At 40.2% G+C, this 13939-nt stretch overlaps 1 protein-coding gene across 1 annotated transcript in view; it reads right to left on the bottom strand.

The window, feature by feature from the left end:
* SULF1 (sulfatase 1) overlaps positions 1-13939 on the bottom strand; it is a 101675-nt gene that overhangs the window by 53746 nt on the left and 33990 nt on the right. Inside the window, exons 3-5 of the mRNA XM_066332174.1 lie at positions 11539-11598; positions 10996-11230; positions 5563-5802 (exon numbers count right to left, since the gene is read on the bottom strand). Coding sequence (XP_066188271.1) covers positions 5563-5802; positions 10996-11167 — 412 coding nt within the window. The 5' untranslated portion in view covers positions 11168-11230; positions 11539-11598. The remainder of the gene's footprint in view (positions 1-5562; positions 5803-10995; positions 11231-11538; positions 11599-13939) is intronic.

The following is a 13939-nucleotide window of genomic DNA, read 5'->3' as shown; positions in this document are numbered from 1 at the left end:
TTATCCTTTTGGTCTTTTTCCTCTTCTACATTTCACTTTCTGTGGACTACGTGCATACATTCACATTTCACTTTCATTTATACATTTTTTCATAGACAGAAAGTACAAATTATTCTGAAAAGTGAGACATATTTTAATTGCTTAAAATATTTACAGATTAAATTGTGTTTGATGTTTCAGAATATTTCATGCCAATTAAGAAAGAACCTGAGAGTTCTCTCTCTCTCTTTATTTTCACTTTAGAAATAATCTGAAATCCAGGATTTATTCTCTGCTCACTCATTCCCACCCCTGTATCATAGCGTGCCACCCTCTCTGCTTTGAAAGGGTGCATGAGGCAGGATACAAATTAGGTCACTGAAATGATGCAGATTAAAAATAGCAAGTGCTGGCAGTGATTCGTACTGCAGGGCTGTGAACAGGAAACACACTGGCTTTGCCTCCAGAGGAAACTTACTGTCTGCCCACACCTTCAGGAGGCATAGCTTTTGCTCTCTCTGTGAAAGATTAACATGTCCCTGTGTGTCAGAAGGCTGTGCTGCACAATTTAAATACTCCTTAGCTTTCAGCTTCCTGTCATCTTGGTGCTTTATTAGTTCTTTGTTCATTACACTAAGAAATGTACCCATAAGTGACAGATGTCAATGGACAGGCTGACATGTGCTGCTGAACACATCAGCCAGTTGTCAACTAAGTGACCATTGCTGCTCATCACTGCACAGAAGTCTGTGGCTAATGTCAAAATATGCCAGATAGGGGCATCTTGGTGTCACTTCTTAAGTTTGGAGTTTTACAGATGAAGCTGTTTAGGAATTAACATCTGAGCTGCTTAACTTTGCATGTTACCATTTTTGTCCCACAAATGACATCAGAACACTCGCATGCATGAATCTTGAATGTTATTCTAATCTGTTGATACATCTGAGCAAGAAATAAAATACTGGGAAATACATCTTCCCAAAGACAATTCCAAAAATTGTAAGCAGATGATTGCCTAATTTGGTGATCCCTTTTCTTTCAGGTGGGATTCCATGAAGGCAGAGCCTGGTCCTGGGTTTGGCACGGCGCTGTGAGATTGTCAGCAGCTGCTGAGCAAAGGCAGAGTCCTGCTCTCTCCTGCACAGTTACACTGGCTGTGAAGGGCTAAGGAGAGAGAGGATTACAGAGTAGTAATTCTACAAAGTAACATTAAGCAGAGAGGGTTTAGAGTGTGTAGGTGTGTTAAGTCAGGGTAAGAATTTTAAACTTCTACATTTTTTTACATTTGCAAAGGAATGAAACGTAACAGCTGGTAAAAATGTAAAATCCTGCAGTATGCAAAGTATGACCCAGAACTTTACTTATTTATTTATTTATATCCTTTGAATGTTGGCTGTTCTCATATGATGGTTTGTCTTCTAAAATACCAAGATTATGCTTGGCTGCTACTCAGTTATTAGGATGTAGCACAATCCCCCTTTCCTACTAATAAAGCCAAGGTTGCACTTCTGGGGTTTTCCTTTGTGTTTGTGCAGGTGAATGACAAAGGGAACCAGTAACAGCAAGGGTCACATCTGAGAGGCATGACTACATGCTGTAGGACTGGGACAGAGCAGTAGAAGATAAAGAAATTATCAGACTGAAAGAACAGCAAATGACCAGCCAACACTTTGGACAGCACAATGCAAAATCTCTAACTCCTGCAGTTAATAAATTCATGAATTAAACTTCTGAAGGAAGTTCAGATGAAGAAATATTTACATTATTTTTACATTAAAAACTACAAGATAAAACAAAATTTCTCAAGCTTTTCTCACAATTTCAAAAAAAATTTGAAAGTGAAGAACCCTTTTTCCTCTCCAGTGTGAGTGCCTGGATCCTATGTAATAAAAACAAATGTCATCACTGAAACTCCCCAGACCTGCTTTGTTTTCTCTTTCTACCTCTTTATTGTGTGCCTTCCTTGCTATGTCCTACAAATTCAAATTTAATATTACCAGTTTTGTGAACAATCAAGAAGTTGTGCAGTTGGTTCATTGCTGCATTAACATACAGCTTGGGAATAAGGGAAACTGCAAACATTGAAATCTCCTTAATAGTTTTGGAAAATTATAATTAGAAGTAAAAGTCATTTTGGTTTGGCAGTGTTATTTCTGAATATGGTCTGCCCTACTACTGCCCAGTATTGTTTCAGAATGCTGCCTGCCCTGCTAATGTCCAGCACAGTGTCTGCCTATGATTTAGCACTGACACACAATCTTCAAAAAGGTATGTTTCCATGAAATGCAATGTTGCCCTTAGGTCACGTCAGAGTAGAAGAATAAAATGGAAAAAGGAAAGAAAAAAAATTTCTGTCCTTTGCCAGGTTTCCCCAGTGGGCTCTAATTATAACTGCAGTTTATTAGAGCACGTTTCAGACTCACTTTAAAGGGCCTGCTGTGCTTGTGTGGAGTCCTCGTGGCTTCAGCAGAACTCCCCTCATAACAGTCTGCCCACATGTGATCAGTTGTAATAGAGAAGGCTTAGTAAAGGCTGCTGCAGATTTAGACAATGGATGCTTTATAGATATTGAATATTTGGAGCGAACAGAAGCGAGGACATTATAGAAACACTCTCCCAACTCTGTATTTCCATTGACTTATATTAATTTGAACCCATGTAAAAAATGTGTAAATTCTCATTATTATAGAGGACCAGATTGGACGTATAGTCTTGTCCAGACTGGATCTCCTGGTCAGATGCCTTACCAGGACTGTCACCAAACTGTGACTGGCTTGGGTCATTCACTCCTCTTTCTGTGTCTCAGTTTCCCATTGGGGAGATTACTGATTTACTGTCAAAGCATGTAGAAATGCACAGGATAAGTATCTATAACATCTGCAACCTCTCTCCACAGTTGTCTCATTTTCACTCCCAATTATTCTTGACTCCCAGGTATTTTTGAGTCATTATAATTTTACTAAACTTTCTAGCTGTGAAGTGTAGATTATTACTTGGCTAGCAGACTTTCTGTGACTTTTTAATAAGGCAACACTATCCTTGAAAAATGTATTTTAAGATCTGCTGTTAATTAAGCTACTACCTCAAAAAAAGAATTGTGGGTTAATTAAAAGGTAGGCTCATCTTACAAGGAGTAAAAAGATAAATTTTTGCAGCCACAGTATTGTAGGATTGAGCAATGTACCTCAGTCAGAACTGGAGATTCATGCAGGTGTTTCCATTTATTTCCATTTTCTTCTACTCTTTTCTGCCCTTTGTTAAAACTCACCTATCCTGACAGTTTTAGGACTGATATTCTCTCTGCCTGCCTTTGAAAAAGTACTTTTTTCCTGTTCCTTTCCTTTTGACCCCTTTTTCCTTCCTATGTAATAGGGTCAAGTCTGCATTTCGTAAGCATCTCCACATGTCTTCATAACACAAGGCAGTGCAGAAGATATGCTCAAAGCCGTGTTTACCCTCAGAAGGGCAGAAAGGGCTAGTGACAGAGCTGTCCAGTTTATGTGTGAAGCACTGAGCTGTGCAAAGCACAGATGACAAACCAGTAAGATACTAATTTTTTAAAGTATACTAAAGCCAGGTCCCACACGAAGCAGCCATACATCAAGCAGAAAGGATTTTTGAGATATAAGTCATGAGATAAAACTTATATTTTAGGTCAAATTCAGCACTTTTTCTAACAGCGATGGTCAAAGCCTTGATGCTGACCTCTGCTCAGGCTCTGTACACTGCTGTACTCAGATGGTAACTTCACTGAGACCAGCTAAACAGAGACTGGAGTACTATTCAGCTTATGTGTCAGAGCCAACACCAGGTCCAAAAAAGTTAAAGATTTGTCTGGTTTTGTTTTTAATACAGGAAGCAGAAGTTCTCCAGAACTAGAGATGCAGAGAGACAGAAGAAAAAAGAGTGAACTGTCTGTGTGGTGAAGAAAAGATAGCACAGAGGCAGATGAACTTGAGGCACTGGATGTAGCAGCTTTAAGAGATTTAGGACTAGCAGACAGCATGGAGACATTTGCCAGCTCTATGTTTTGAAAGCAATCCCTTCTTGTGCTTAAACTGCGGATAGAAACAAGTTTCTTTGCTGCCAGTTACATTGTAAGGAAGGCAGCTGGCAGGAGATCTGTGCCTCCTTGCTCTGTAAAGGGGAGTCTTTGTAGCTGAATGACACTTCTGGACAAATTGCACTCTGACGACCTCGCACAACTCCGGTACCTTGAGAGGGGGAAGTCAGGCTGGAGCCTAACGTGTCTACAGATTCAATCTTTGGGGATAGGTGATGCAGAAATGAATCGAGTTTTACATCAAGCTGAAGCACAGATGAGAGGAATAAGAAGAGCTCTTTGTAGACAGGAAAGGATCTCCTGACTACGGAAAACCACCAGGAATTTACAAGAAAACTATCAAATCCTACTGGTGCACAGTAGAACAATCCTTCTTAAAGGCATGTTTCTATTCCTTTTCAGAAAATGCAAATGAAATATCACCCCATGGCAAAGCTTAAATTATACCATTCACCTTGTTCTGCTCCCATGACAGTCCTTGCACTCCTGTGAGGTCTTTGGCACCAGTTCCCAGCTTGGCCCTGACATCTTCTTCCACAACTGCTAGCAGCTGTCCACAAGCAGGACGTAATACTGACCATAATCACGTCTGGAACTGCCAGTTCAGACCCACAATGCCACTAAAATGCACCTCTTTCACTGTAGGTGTAACTGCCCAACAGCTTATTTCCCACCTGGGACACCCAAATGTGAAAATATGCTGCTTCACTACCAGTGGGTTTCTTTACCTGGCTGTTACTGCAGATGTGGACCAGCAGGCAGTACTACCTTCCCTCTCCATAATATTCACAGCCAGTTTGGGACAACAGTTGCTCCTGTTGTGGTTTAATCCCAGCCAGCAGCTAAGTACCACTCAGTTGTTCTCTCACTCCCCACCCCCTGCCACAGTGGGATGGGGAGGAGAATAAGAAAGAAGGTAAAATCCAGACTGAGATAAGAACAGTTTAACAATTAAAATGAAATGTAATAATAATAATAATAAAAATAATAAAAATAATAATAATAAAAATAAAAATAATTATGGGAGACAAAAAGAGAGAGAGAAATTAACCCCACAAAAAACTCCCAAACCCCCAAGTAATGCACATTAGAACTGTTCACCACTCCTTTAGAGCAATATCCAACCAGTTTCCAAGCAGCACTCGCTGGCCAGCTTTCCTCCAGTTTATGTACTGAGCATGATGCCCTGTGGTATGGAATATCCCACTGGCTGGGTTAGATCAGCTGTCCCATTTGTGTCCCCTCTCAATTTCTTGTGCCCCTCCAGCCTTCTTGCTGCCAGAGCATGAAAAGGTTTTGAAAAAAGTTTTGACTAAGTATATGCCCTACTTTGCAACTAAAAACTTTGTTGTCCTATCAAGATTATTCTCATGCTAAATTCAAAGCACAACACTGCAGCAGCTACTAGGAAGGAAATGAACTCTATCACAGCCAAGAACAGTTTCATTTCAGGCAGTGTTTTAAGAGTGATTGAATATGTCACCTTCACTTTAAACCAAAAACTTTGCTTTGCCTCTTACCTGTTCTGTAGCCAGTGTTATTGAGATACACAGCAAAGGTACGAGGCTCATGAGTAGCCTGCCATGAGGGAGAAGAGCAGTTTTCGTTGTTGGTGTAAATGTTGTGGTTGTGCACATACTTCCCAGTCAGCATCGAGGAGCGAGATGGGCAGCACATCGGGGTAGTTACAAAGGCATTGATGAAAGAGGCCCCTCCATTCTCCATAATCCTCCTGGTTTTATTCATCACTTGCAAGGACCCTGCAATGAGAGGTACTGATCATCACTGTGCTGTAAAAGATAGTTTGAATACATTGGCTGTTATTATGCTATGAAAAGTGAAGTATCAGTGATTCGCTCCCCTTTGAATATCAGTGTGCTTCACTCTGTAGCTTTGGTAATTCTATGAGAAAAGATCACATTGTACTATACCAACAAAAATATTTTTAAGGATTCCAGAAAGACGGAATTATTTTTTTTTTCTCAGACTTCAAATCAAAGTTAAAATATGGACTAATTTAGAAATAGAGTCAAAGCTGTATCAAATTTGTCGGTCAATAGTTCTTCAAATGCAGCTGTATAAAAGCAGTATGCTACACAGACTGAAATATTAGTCAATATGCCAGTAAAATACATAGAATACTGAGATTGCCAATGAAAATGTTGATACTCTTTCGGTTTTATCAGATGACAGAAAAAAGAGAAAAATAGAGTGGAAGGGAGTAAAGGAGTGAGTGAGAGACAGAGGAAGGAAGGAGAGAATTCAGTAACAATTTTTCTAAAGGAAAGTTTCTGTGGACACAAGATCAGCACGTCTGATTCTGATACTGAAGCACTGTGCTCAAAATCAGTTTTTGGGGCAAAAAATGTATGCAAAAAATTGGCAAAATGCAGCACCTTTCTCAAGAAATTGTGCTGTTACTGTTTAAAGAACAAAGACAGTTTTTGCATCTTTCAAAGCATCTTCATGAACTGCAAGGAGAGAGAGGCAAGGCTTGCAGATTTCCAATTGCAGAAAGGCTAAGCAGTCCTGGATAGAGTCTGTCAGTATTTCCTGACAGCTGTTGAAGTTTGTTTAATTTTTTCTTCTTTGGGTTTTTGCACAGCTGACTGTCCTTTACATTTAAATCTGTTGATTCCTCTGATACAACAAGAATTTTTCCCGATGGTTTTGCTTGTGTTGCTTGAAAATAATACTTAAAAAAATTACAAAGCAATTGCAAACCTGCCTGTAAAACCATAAAACTCCCAAGGAGACTCAACTTTAGGCTAACAGGTCAGTGCTGAATATGAAGGCTCTTATGTAAAAAAAAAAAAAAAAAAAAAAGGCAGAAGCAGTAGGGTTTTCAACATTTCATTTAAAATGCCAGGGTCTCTGTCCTTAAGGATACATTTAATACTGTGTATGAAAGTCACCATCACTTTGGACTCTTTGTCTTTCATAGCCCTTATTTTCTAAATGCAGAACATCTGTATTTATGCCGAACCCCATGTGCTTAGGGATATAGAAAAGTAGAAGAGTAACTGAGAGGTCCCTGAACACAAAAGGTCTCCATTTGCATGAGTAGGAGCATTTCACTGAATTGTTAAGTAAAAGACAAATGAGAGATCATCCTTGTTCTACATGCCTTTTTCTTGGATCCCAGACTGACTTTATAGTTTTTGTTTTGCTTTGCTCTCACCAGAACTCTTCCATTTTTGAAAAGTCACAGTTTATTCCTGAGAACTCAGCTGCAAAGTGCTTTGAGGTGCTCCACTAAAAAGTGGGCTATTCAGGTACCCTAGTGCAAATAACTGCGGCAGAGCTGATCTGCACTTTCCTGCCCCATGTATTATAAATGAGTAGCTGTTAGAGTGCTTCCTCATTCCTCCAGCTGGTCAGCCCTCTGCTCTTGCAAACCTGCTGTTTATGACTAAGTTTTCCCTCCAGGTATGCACTTACTGACACTGATAATAGATTAAACCCCTCTGGAAATTCTGGAACAGGCACTTCAAAGCAGGTGAGACTTCCTCATTTGGAAAACAAAACACAAGCAGGAGATAAAACTTGCTGATATAAGTTATAATCCTTTGCTGTCTGTGGCTCTCCTCACAGCTTGTGTTTTTTTACCATCTGGCCCACAGTCTTCAGGGCACATGTACTCAGGCGCTGTCTGTCAGCAGGACACTCGCGCTCTACATGATCGATTGGGGAGCACCTGAGGGGAACCAGATATATAGGGAATGGCCACTTTGGACACAGAAGTTAGTAAGTTTTGTCAGACAAGAATTTCAGTGCCATTTCTCAGTCTATTCTCATACCTCAAGAAATATGCTTGACAACCAAGGTATCAAGTCTTTAAGGTTGCTATGGATTTTCGCCACGGGTGGGCACCTCTGTAAAGGGATATCTAGGAGCCACTCTGTCTTTATACGGGTTGTATTCAAGGCCCCAGGAAGGTAATGGACTTTTTCAGATCTCAGCACATATCCCCATTTCTTCGGCTTATGTTTTTAGGGCTTTAGTTCTAGGGAAGATGGAAAGCACACCAGGCAAATTATGCCTGATGGGATGTATCTAGACAATGCTGTGATCTCTTTACCCAGTGCTCAATTCAGTATCTGGTTTATATAGATTTCACTGGGTGGTGCATTAGGCTGTAAAAAAGGGTCAAAAACACTGGAACTACCAACATACTCATCAGTTTTTACTCCTTTCTCACATTATGCAAGATACTTTTGACAGTGGGGACTATAAGAGTGATTGGAGTCTCATATTTTGAGGTACTGATGGTTACAAATAATAGAGAATTGGAAGGACAGGGGAAGAGACCAAAAAGCAAGCAAAATGTTGGACTGAAGAGGATATGAGCCTGACCCCAGTGGGACCTGGGGCCACTGTCCTGAAGAACCACAGCATGTTGCCTGCAGGAGGGGAGAAGTTCTGGGTTCTGGGAACTGGTGCTTTGCCTTGAGCGAGATGCCACTTCACTGGGAAGTGAGTCCTTTACCCTCAGTGCACAGTGGCACAATTTAAGAAGTAAAATACCTTTTGAGTCCAAGTATTTCCTGAGTTTCTTCAAGTGCTGTGGGCCAGGCTGCTTCCCACAGCTTAAGCTGCAATCCACCAGCTGATCTAGAATAGCCTTCCTTCTTGCATAGATAGCTGGAGTTGTGGGGAAATTTGTTGGTTTTATCTAATAAAACAAGTGAGACAGCAACTCTGCTGAATATCTTTGCACTCAAAATGCAAAACTCAGGAGCATGGTGGAGATCAATAGGAAGATGTGCATATTCCTATGGCATGAGCACTAACTAAATGCCAACTCCCTGCCTCTTGCAAATTTTACTTTGGATGGCTCCTCTATATATCAGTTGCACTCAGTCAGATGAATATGTTGGTTCAATGCTTACACAAGCTCTGGAGACAAATCCTTCCTAAATGAAGTCTATAATTCATCTTACATGCTTTTATGTTAAAGCATTAATTTGGAATAGCTTTTAGAAATATTTGTGCTGGGAATACAGTAGCAAATAATCCATATTGAGCAACGTTCGGTGATGTGATTTTTGGATACCAGTGCCTAAGTTTTATTCTGTTTGTGGCAGAAAGTGTTACTTCCCATTGACCTTTGAGAAATTTAAGACTTTTCTCAGGAATCAGTGAAGAGCAAGAGGAAAATTCACACATGGAAAACAGTTTGGCTTTATTTTTCAAATAAGCAGAATGATTTATTAGCAGAAGTGTGAATAATGCAGTACAGTAAATCTTGGGGCTGAATCCTGTTTCCTGTGAAATGATCTATGAAAAGGGGAAACCTGTGTGTTCGTTCAAGGCAGTGGGAATGCACACACACCCAGACTATTGCTCAGCTGCCTGCTAATAGGAGCCAGAATGCCCTGTGCACATTCAGAACAGCTTTCAAAGAGAAGAGCTCCACAGGATGAACAAAGTGACTGGCCACATCCTTCCTCCTTTTTCACCACTCGCAAACCTTCTCGCAAGACTGAAGGCAGCAAGTTGGTAACCCTGTGTTCAGAGATGTGTGTCTGCCGACCTACCTTCCCCAGTGCCCTGGAGAGAGTAGGCTCTTTCTGACCACAAAAAGGAAGACTTGACTTGACCCTTTTAACAAAATTTTTCAGAATGACTCTATCAAGAAGAAATGCACTCCCATTGTAAGAGCTGTAGACCAAAAATAGAGCTGGGAACAGCTATTCATTATACAGCATGGCTAAACAGAGCAGAGGTTTGAAAGATTGAAAAATAAAAAAAGATAAGAATCGCTCAGATCTAAGAGCCTGTGTTTGGAGCTCTGCTGCATAAAAGCACCAACCCTCAGTCATGAAATACAGTTTATTAATTACCTTCTAAGTACCCCGAAGGACTATGAAATTATTACTGCATCATGGCAAAGACTAAAATCCTAACAACCAAAGAACTGCTTTTAGATACAGACCGTATTTTGTCTACAATCTTCTGTCTGAAAGTATGTGATTTTAGAACAAATGAAGTTTACTGGAATGAAGCATTTTTATGTCTCAATGTCACGTGGCATTTTGTCTAGAAATTCACTAACTCCTATTAAAAATATGTCTCTCATTAAAAAAAAGCTAAGAATGCAAGATTTCATTTCAACTTAATTTGCCATTTTTTCACTTTTTGATCTCACAACCCAAAGTATTTGCTTGGGGCTAACCTGAAATGATCCTCTTTCTCTCCTTGATTTTTCATTTTGGGCAGTGAACCAAAAAATCAGTTATATGCATAACTATCATTAATATCTTTCTAACTTACTTAATGGAAAACATTGAAAGGCCTCCTGGAACATCATCTACGTGCTTTAACTTTTTCCACCCTGAGAAAAATACGTGAAAATCACTTCTGACTGGTATGTGCTCAGATTTTTTGTGTACTTGTGAAAGCAAAACTACCAGGCTTTCATACATACAGCACAGTTTTTAAAGCAGATGGATTTTAAACACTTCAGTAATTCATACAAATATTAAAATTACTAAATCCTGTAACTAGACCAGTTTGTCTGTGTGGATAAGCATTTTAGACGACATACATCCCTGTGACAAAAATGTGGAGATAGAGACATACACAGTACTGGAGGAAATGCTAGCCTCATAAGGCTCGAATTTTTAAGTGCTACAAAAAGTCATAGAGTGAGAAAAAGCTTTTGATGGAAGTTTTTTACATGTATGTCGTTGCATGCATTATTAAATAATTTTGTTGTACTGATTAAAGCCTCCCATGGTGGATTTTGATAAGCATATATTTCCTAAAGTCTATAATTAAATGTGATGAATGCTATTAGATAATATTTGTTAATTCATTTTCCAAACCTATCCCACATTCTGATACTATTCCAGGACCAGCAACTTCTCTGAATTTAAAGTTTTCTGTTTGGCATAAACCACTGAAAGACACATGACAAAATGTAGTAGCAAACAACATTTGTTTCTCACCTAGCTCCACATCTTGATCATCTGTGAGGACAAGGATGATATTTGGTCTGATATTTTTTCGTTCCTGCTGCACGCGTCCTCTGAACCTCGGGGACTTGATGGTGGAACAGTGACTTGTCAGCATTTCAGTACTGAGCACTGCCAACATGAGTGCCCACCAAGAAGGCTTCATAGTAGTTCCAGTATTTCAATGAAAAGACTGATCCAGAAGTTTCTGAACTCTAGTTTTCAAGATCTGTAGGAAAGAAATGAAATTCTGTTCAAGCAATAAATAAACTTCCAGTCATACATTGAAAGGATGACACTTAGGGAAGTCAAGCCTGACACATACCATTTAACATGATTATAAGTCATATTGTTGAATGAGAGCTTTATTCTGTCATTTTCTAAGAATAAACTTGGTCATTCTGCAACTATGCTCTCTCAAATAATTTTTGCTTGAAGTCATGCCTGCATTTTGTATAGACATGACTTCTGGTGAGTTCCCCTTTCTCCTACACCCCACAATTCTTTTTATGCAGCTTGGCTCCGTACGCTCAGTACCTGGGCACAGTGAAAAATTGCCAGGATGTAGACGTCTTCAGAACATCTGTAGGAGGAGCCCTGCGAGAAGGAAAAAGCAGAAAGCTTGTCAGTTAGAGACCTCAGTACTGTGGCTGAGCTTCAAAGTCTCCAGAACTGTTTGTTACAGCTTCTTTCTCTGTCCTGAAAGAAAAGAGTAGAAAAAATTGCATTCTCCATGACTCACCTACTTAATTTAATACCATACCTACGCAGGGTTTGGATGGCACCTTGGCTGCTAGAGATAAAGGACATGTATCTCACATCATCAGACACAGGTGCTTTTCCAATATTTATAGTCAGATTTATAGTGAGATTCTGAGAACAAGCATTAACTTCAGCATATGACACTTGGCAAGCACTAACGTTGTTTTAGGTTAACCCACCTGCATGAGAGTCTAAACCCTTAAAAAGCAGAAGAGAGAGTATGGCTGTCATTTGCAATCTGCATGGGATCACTGTGTGAAAAGTCGTCTTCCCACTGACAAGAAAGCTCATATTAAATGACAGTCCATATGATCTTACCCAGCATTGTGAAAGAGCACAACCGTCCCTCAATCAATCAACGACAGCGCCGGGCGCCTCATCCATAATGCACAGTACCTCTGCCACAGCCTCGTCCTTGATACTCCGCTTCCAGACTTGTCTCAGTGCCTTATCAGAGCCCTCTCTCCGTGCCTGTCACTCAAACAGCCTTGCTTTTGTAAGACCTGCTGCAAGCACAGAGGCTTGGCTTTGCTGCAGCACATTTAAACCTGTGACTGAAAATGACTGATTGGTCTGGAGAGGAAGGGGCAGCCACTTACACTTTGACATTTTTGGCATTACTGACTGAAGCTCTGCAAAACCCGTCTGCAACACAAGGGAAGGGAGGGAATATCTGGGGGCAAAAAGGAAGGGGGTGGGAAAGAAATCATGGAGTCATGCCTGTTCCCTCCAGGGTATTGACCTGCCACATACATTTCTTCTGGTTTTATTCTGGGACTGTGGATAAAAGCACGATGATATGGGTCAATTAAAAAAAAAACCCTCACAAAACCACCCAAGCCCAAGAACGATCAAGAAGTTTGCCCAAGGGGAAGACTGCATGGGAACCACGGTGCACCTTATATAATTAGACTGGAGCATAAATCATGAGATCTGTGCACCCACACCTGAAACTTCAGACATGCAACATGAGCCACAAACAGATTAATAAACAGAAATAATGAGAGCAACGCAGAAGACAAAAGGCCCCCCTCAATCACTCACCTAAAAATGCGTTAATAGGGAGATGCTCTAAATTTCAGGGGAAGAAGCCACAGCAGAGGGAGGGGATGGGACTTGGTGCTGGACTGCTAGAAAAAGGATCATGTTCTTGTTTCCACATACACCTTTTATTTTAAGCTTCGCAAGCTAAACAGTTTCATGCTCCTCACTGTGGCAGGCTGTAATTACACCAGAAGAGTGTGAATGTCTTTAAAAGGAAAATCCAAGTGTCTGTGGCAGAGAAATCTCGTCTTTCATTGTCTCTGCACCAACCAACACTGCAGCCTTCTGCTAACATTACAGCACTGCAAAGTCAATACAGGGGATTGCCATCGAAGAGCAAATGCTATTTCAGCAATTACACAACGTTCAGACAAGTACCTGGAAGTCTGTAACAAGTCTGGATGGACTTTTAAAAGTAGTTCCATTTCCAAATATATGTTCTTAAGTCACATAAAAGCTGACAAGAGCCCCAAAGACCCGGGTTACTGGAGAAGTCAGATTTCTCCTGACAGACACCAGATACATGCTCTTGGTGCAAAAGCAGAAATACAATGTCACTAGATGTCTGATCTTTAAATAGTGAAACTTTGACTCACATCACAAAGCACGAAAGGCTATGTGAAGTGAGACTCAATGTTTAGTTTCTTACCTCAGTTGTAGGGCAAACTTTTTCAGACAGTGTTGACCCAGAAAGTGCAGTCATCCTGACTGTGCTGAGCAAACACTGGCACCAACGTGTTTGAATAATCCCCCACCGTACGAAACTGCAAGTTCCTGACAATTACACCTCAGTGCTAATAAAATTTACAAGAATCCAAATGGACATTAACAAGTATTCTTCATTTCAACCTGTTTGGTCTGTACTAGTTAGTTTTTAAAAAATCCCTTTCCTCTAGCATGTTGCAGGTACCTTAGGCAGGTCTTTGCTAGAAATAAGAGAATGAAAGTTTTTCTCCCTACTCTTAACTTTTTTGTCCTTGATGGATAAAGGAAAATACCAGGACAGACCCATACATATAAAATTAATTATTCAAGTTTCATTGAATGGTTCTTATATAAGAGCACAGTAATGCCATGTTTTGTTGCTCATATTTCAGTTTTGCATATGGCAAATCTTTATTAAAAGGTGATC

The sequence above is a fragment of the Sylvia atricapilla genome, chromosome 1 (assembly GCF_009819655.1).
Source record: "Sylvia atricapilla isolate bSylAtr1 chromosome 1, bSylAtr1.pri, whole genome shotgun sequence".
NCBI classification, from domain to species: domain Eukaryota; kingdom Metazoa; phylum Chordata; class Aves; order Passeriformes; family Sylviidae; genus Sylvia; species Sylvia atricapilla.
Note: the sequence above shows the minus strand (reverse complement) of the source record. Positions and strands in the feature narration are given on the sequence as shown.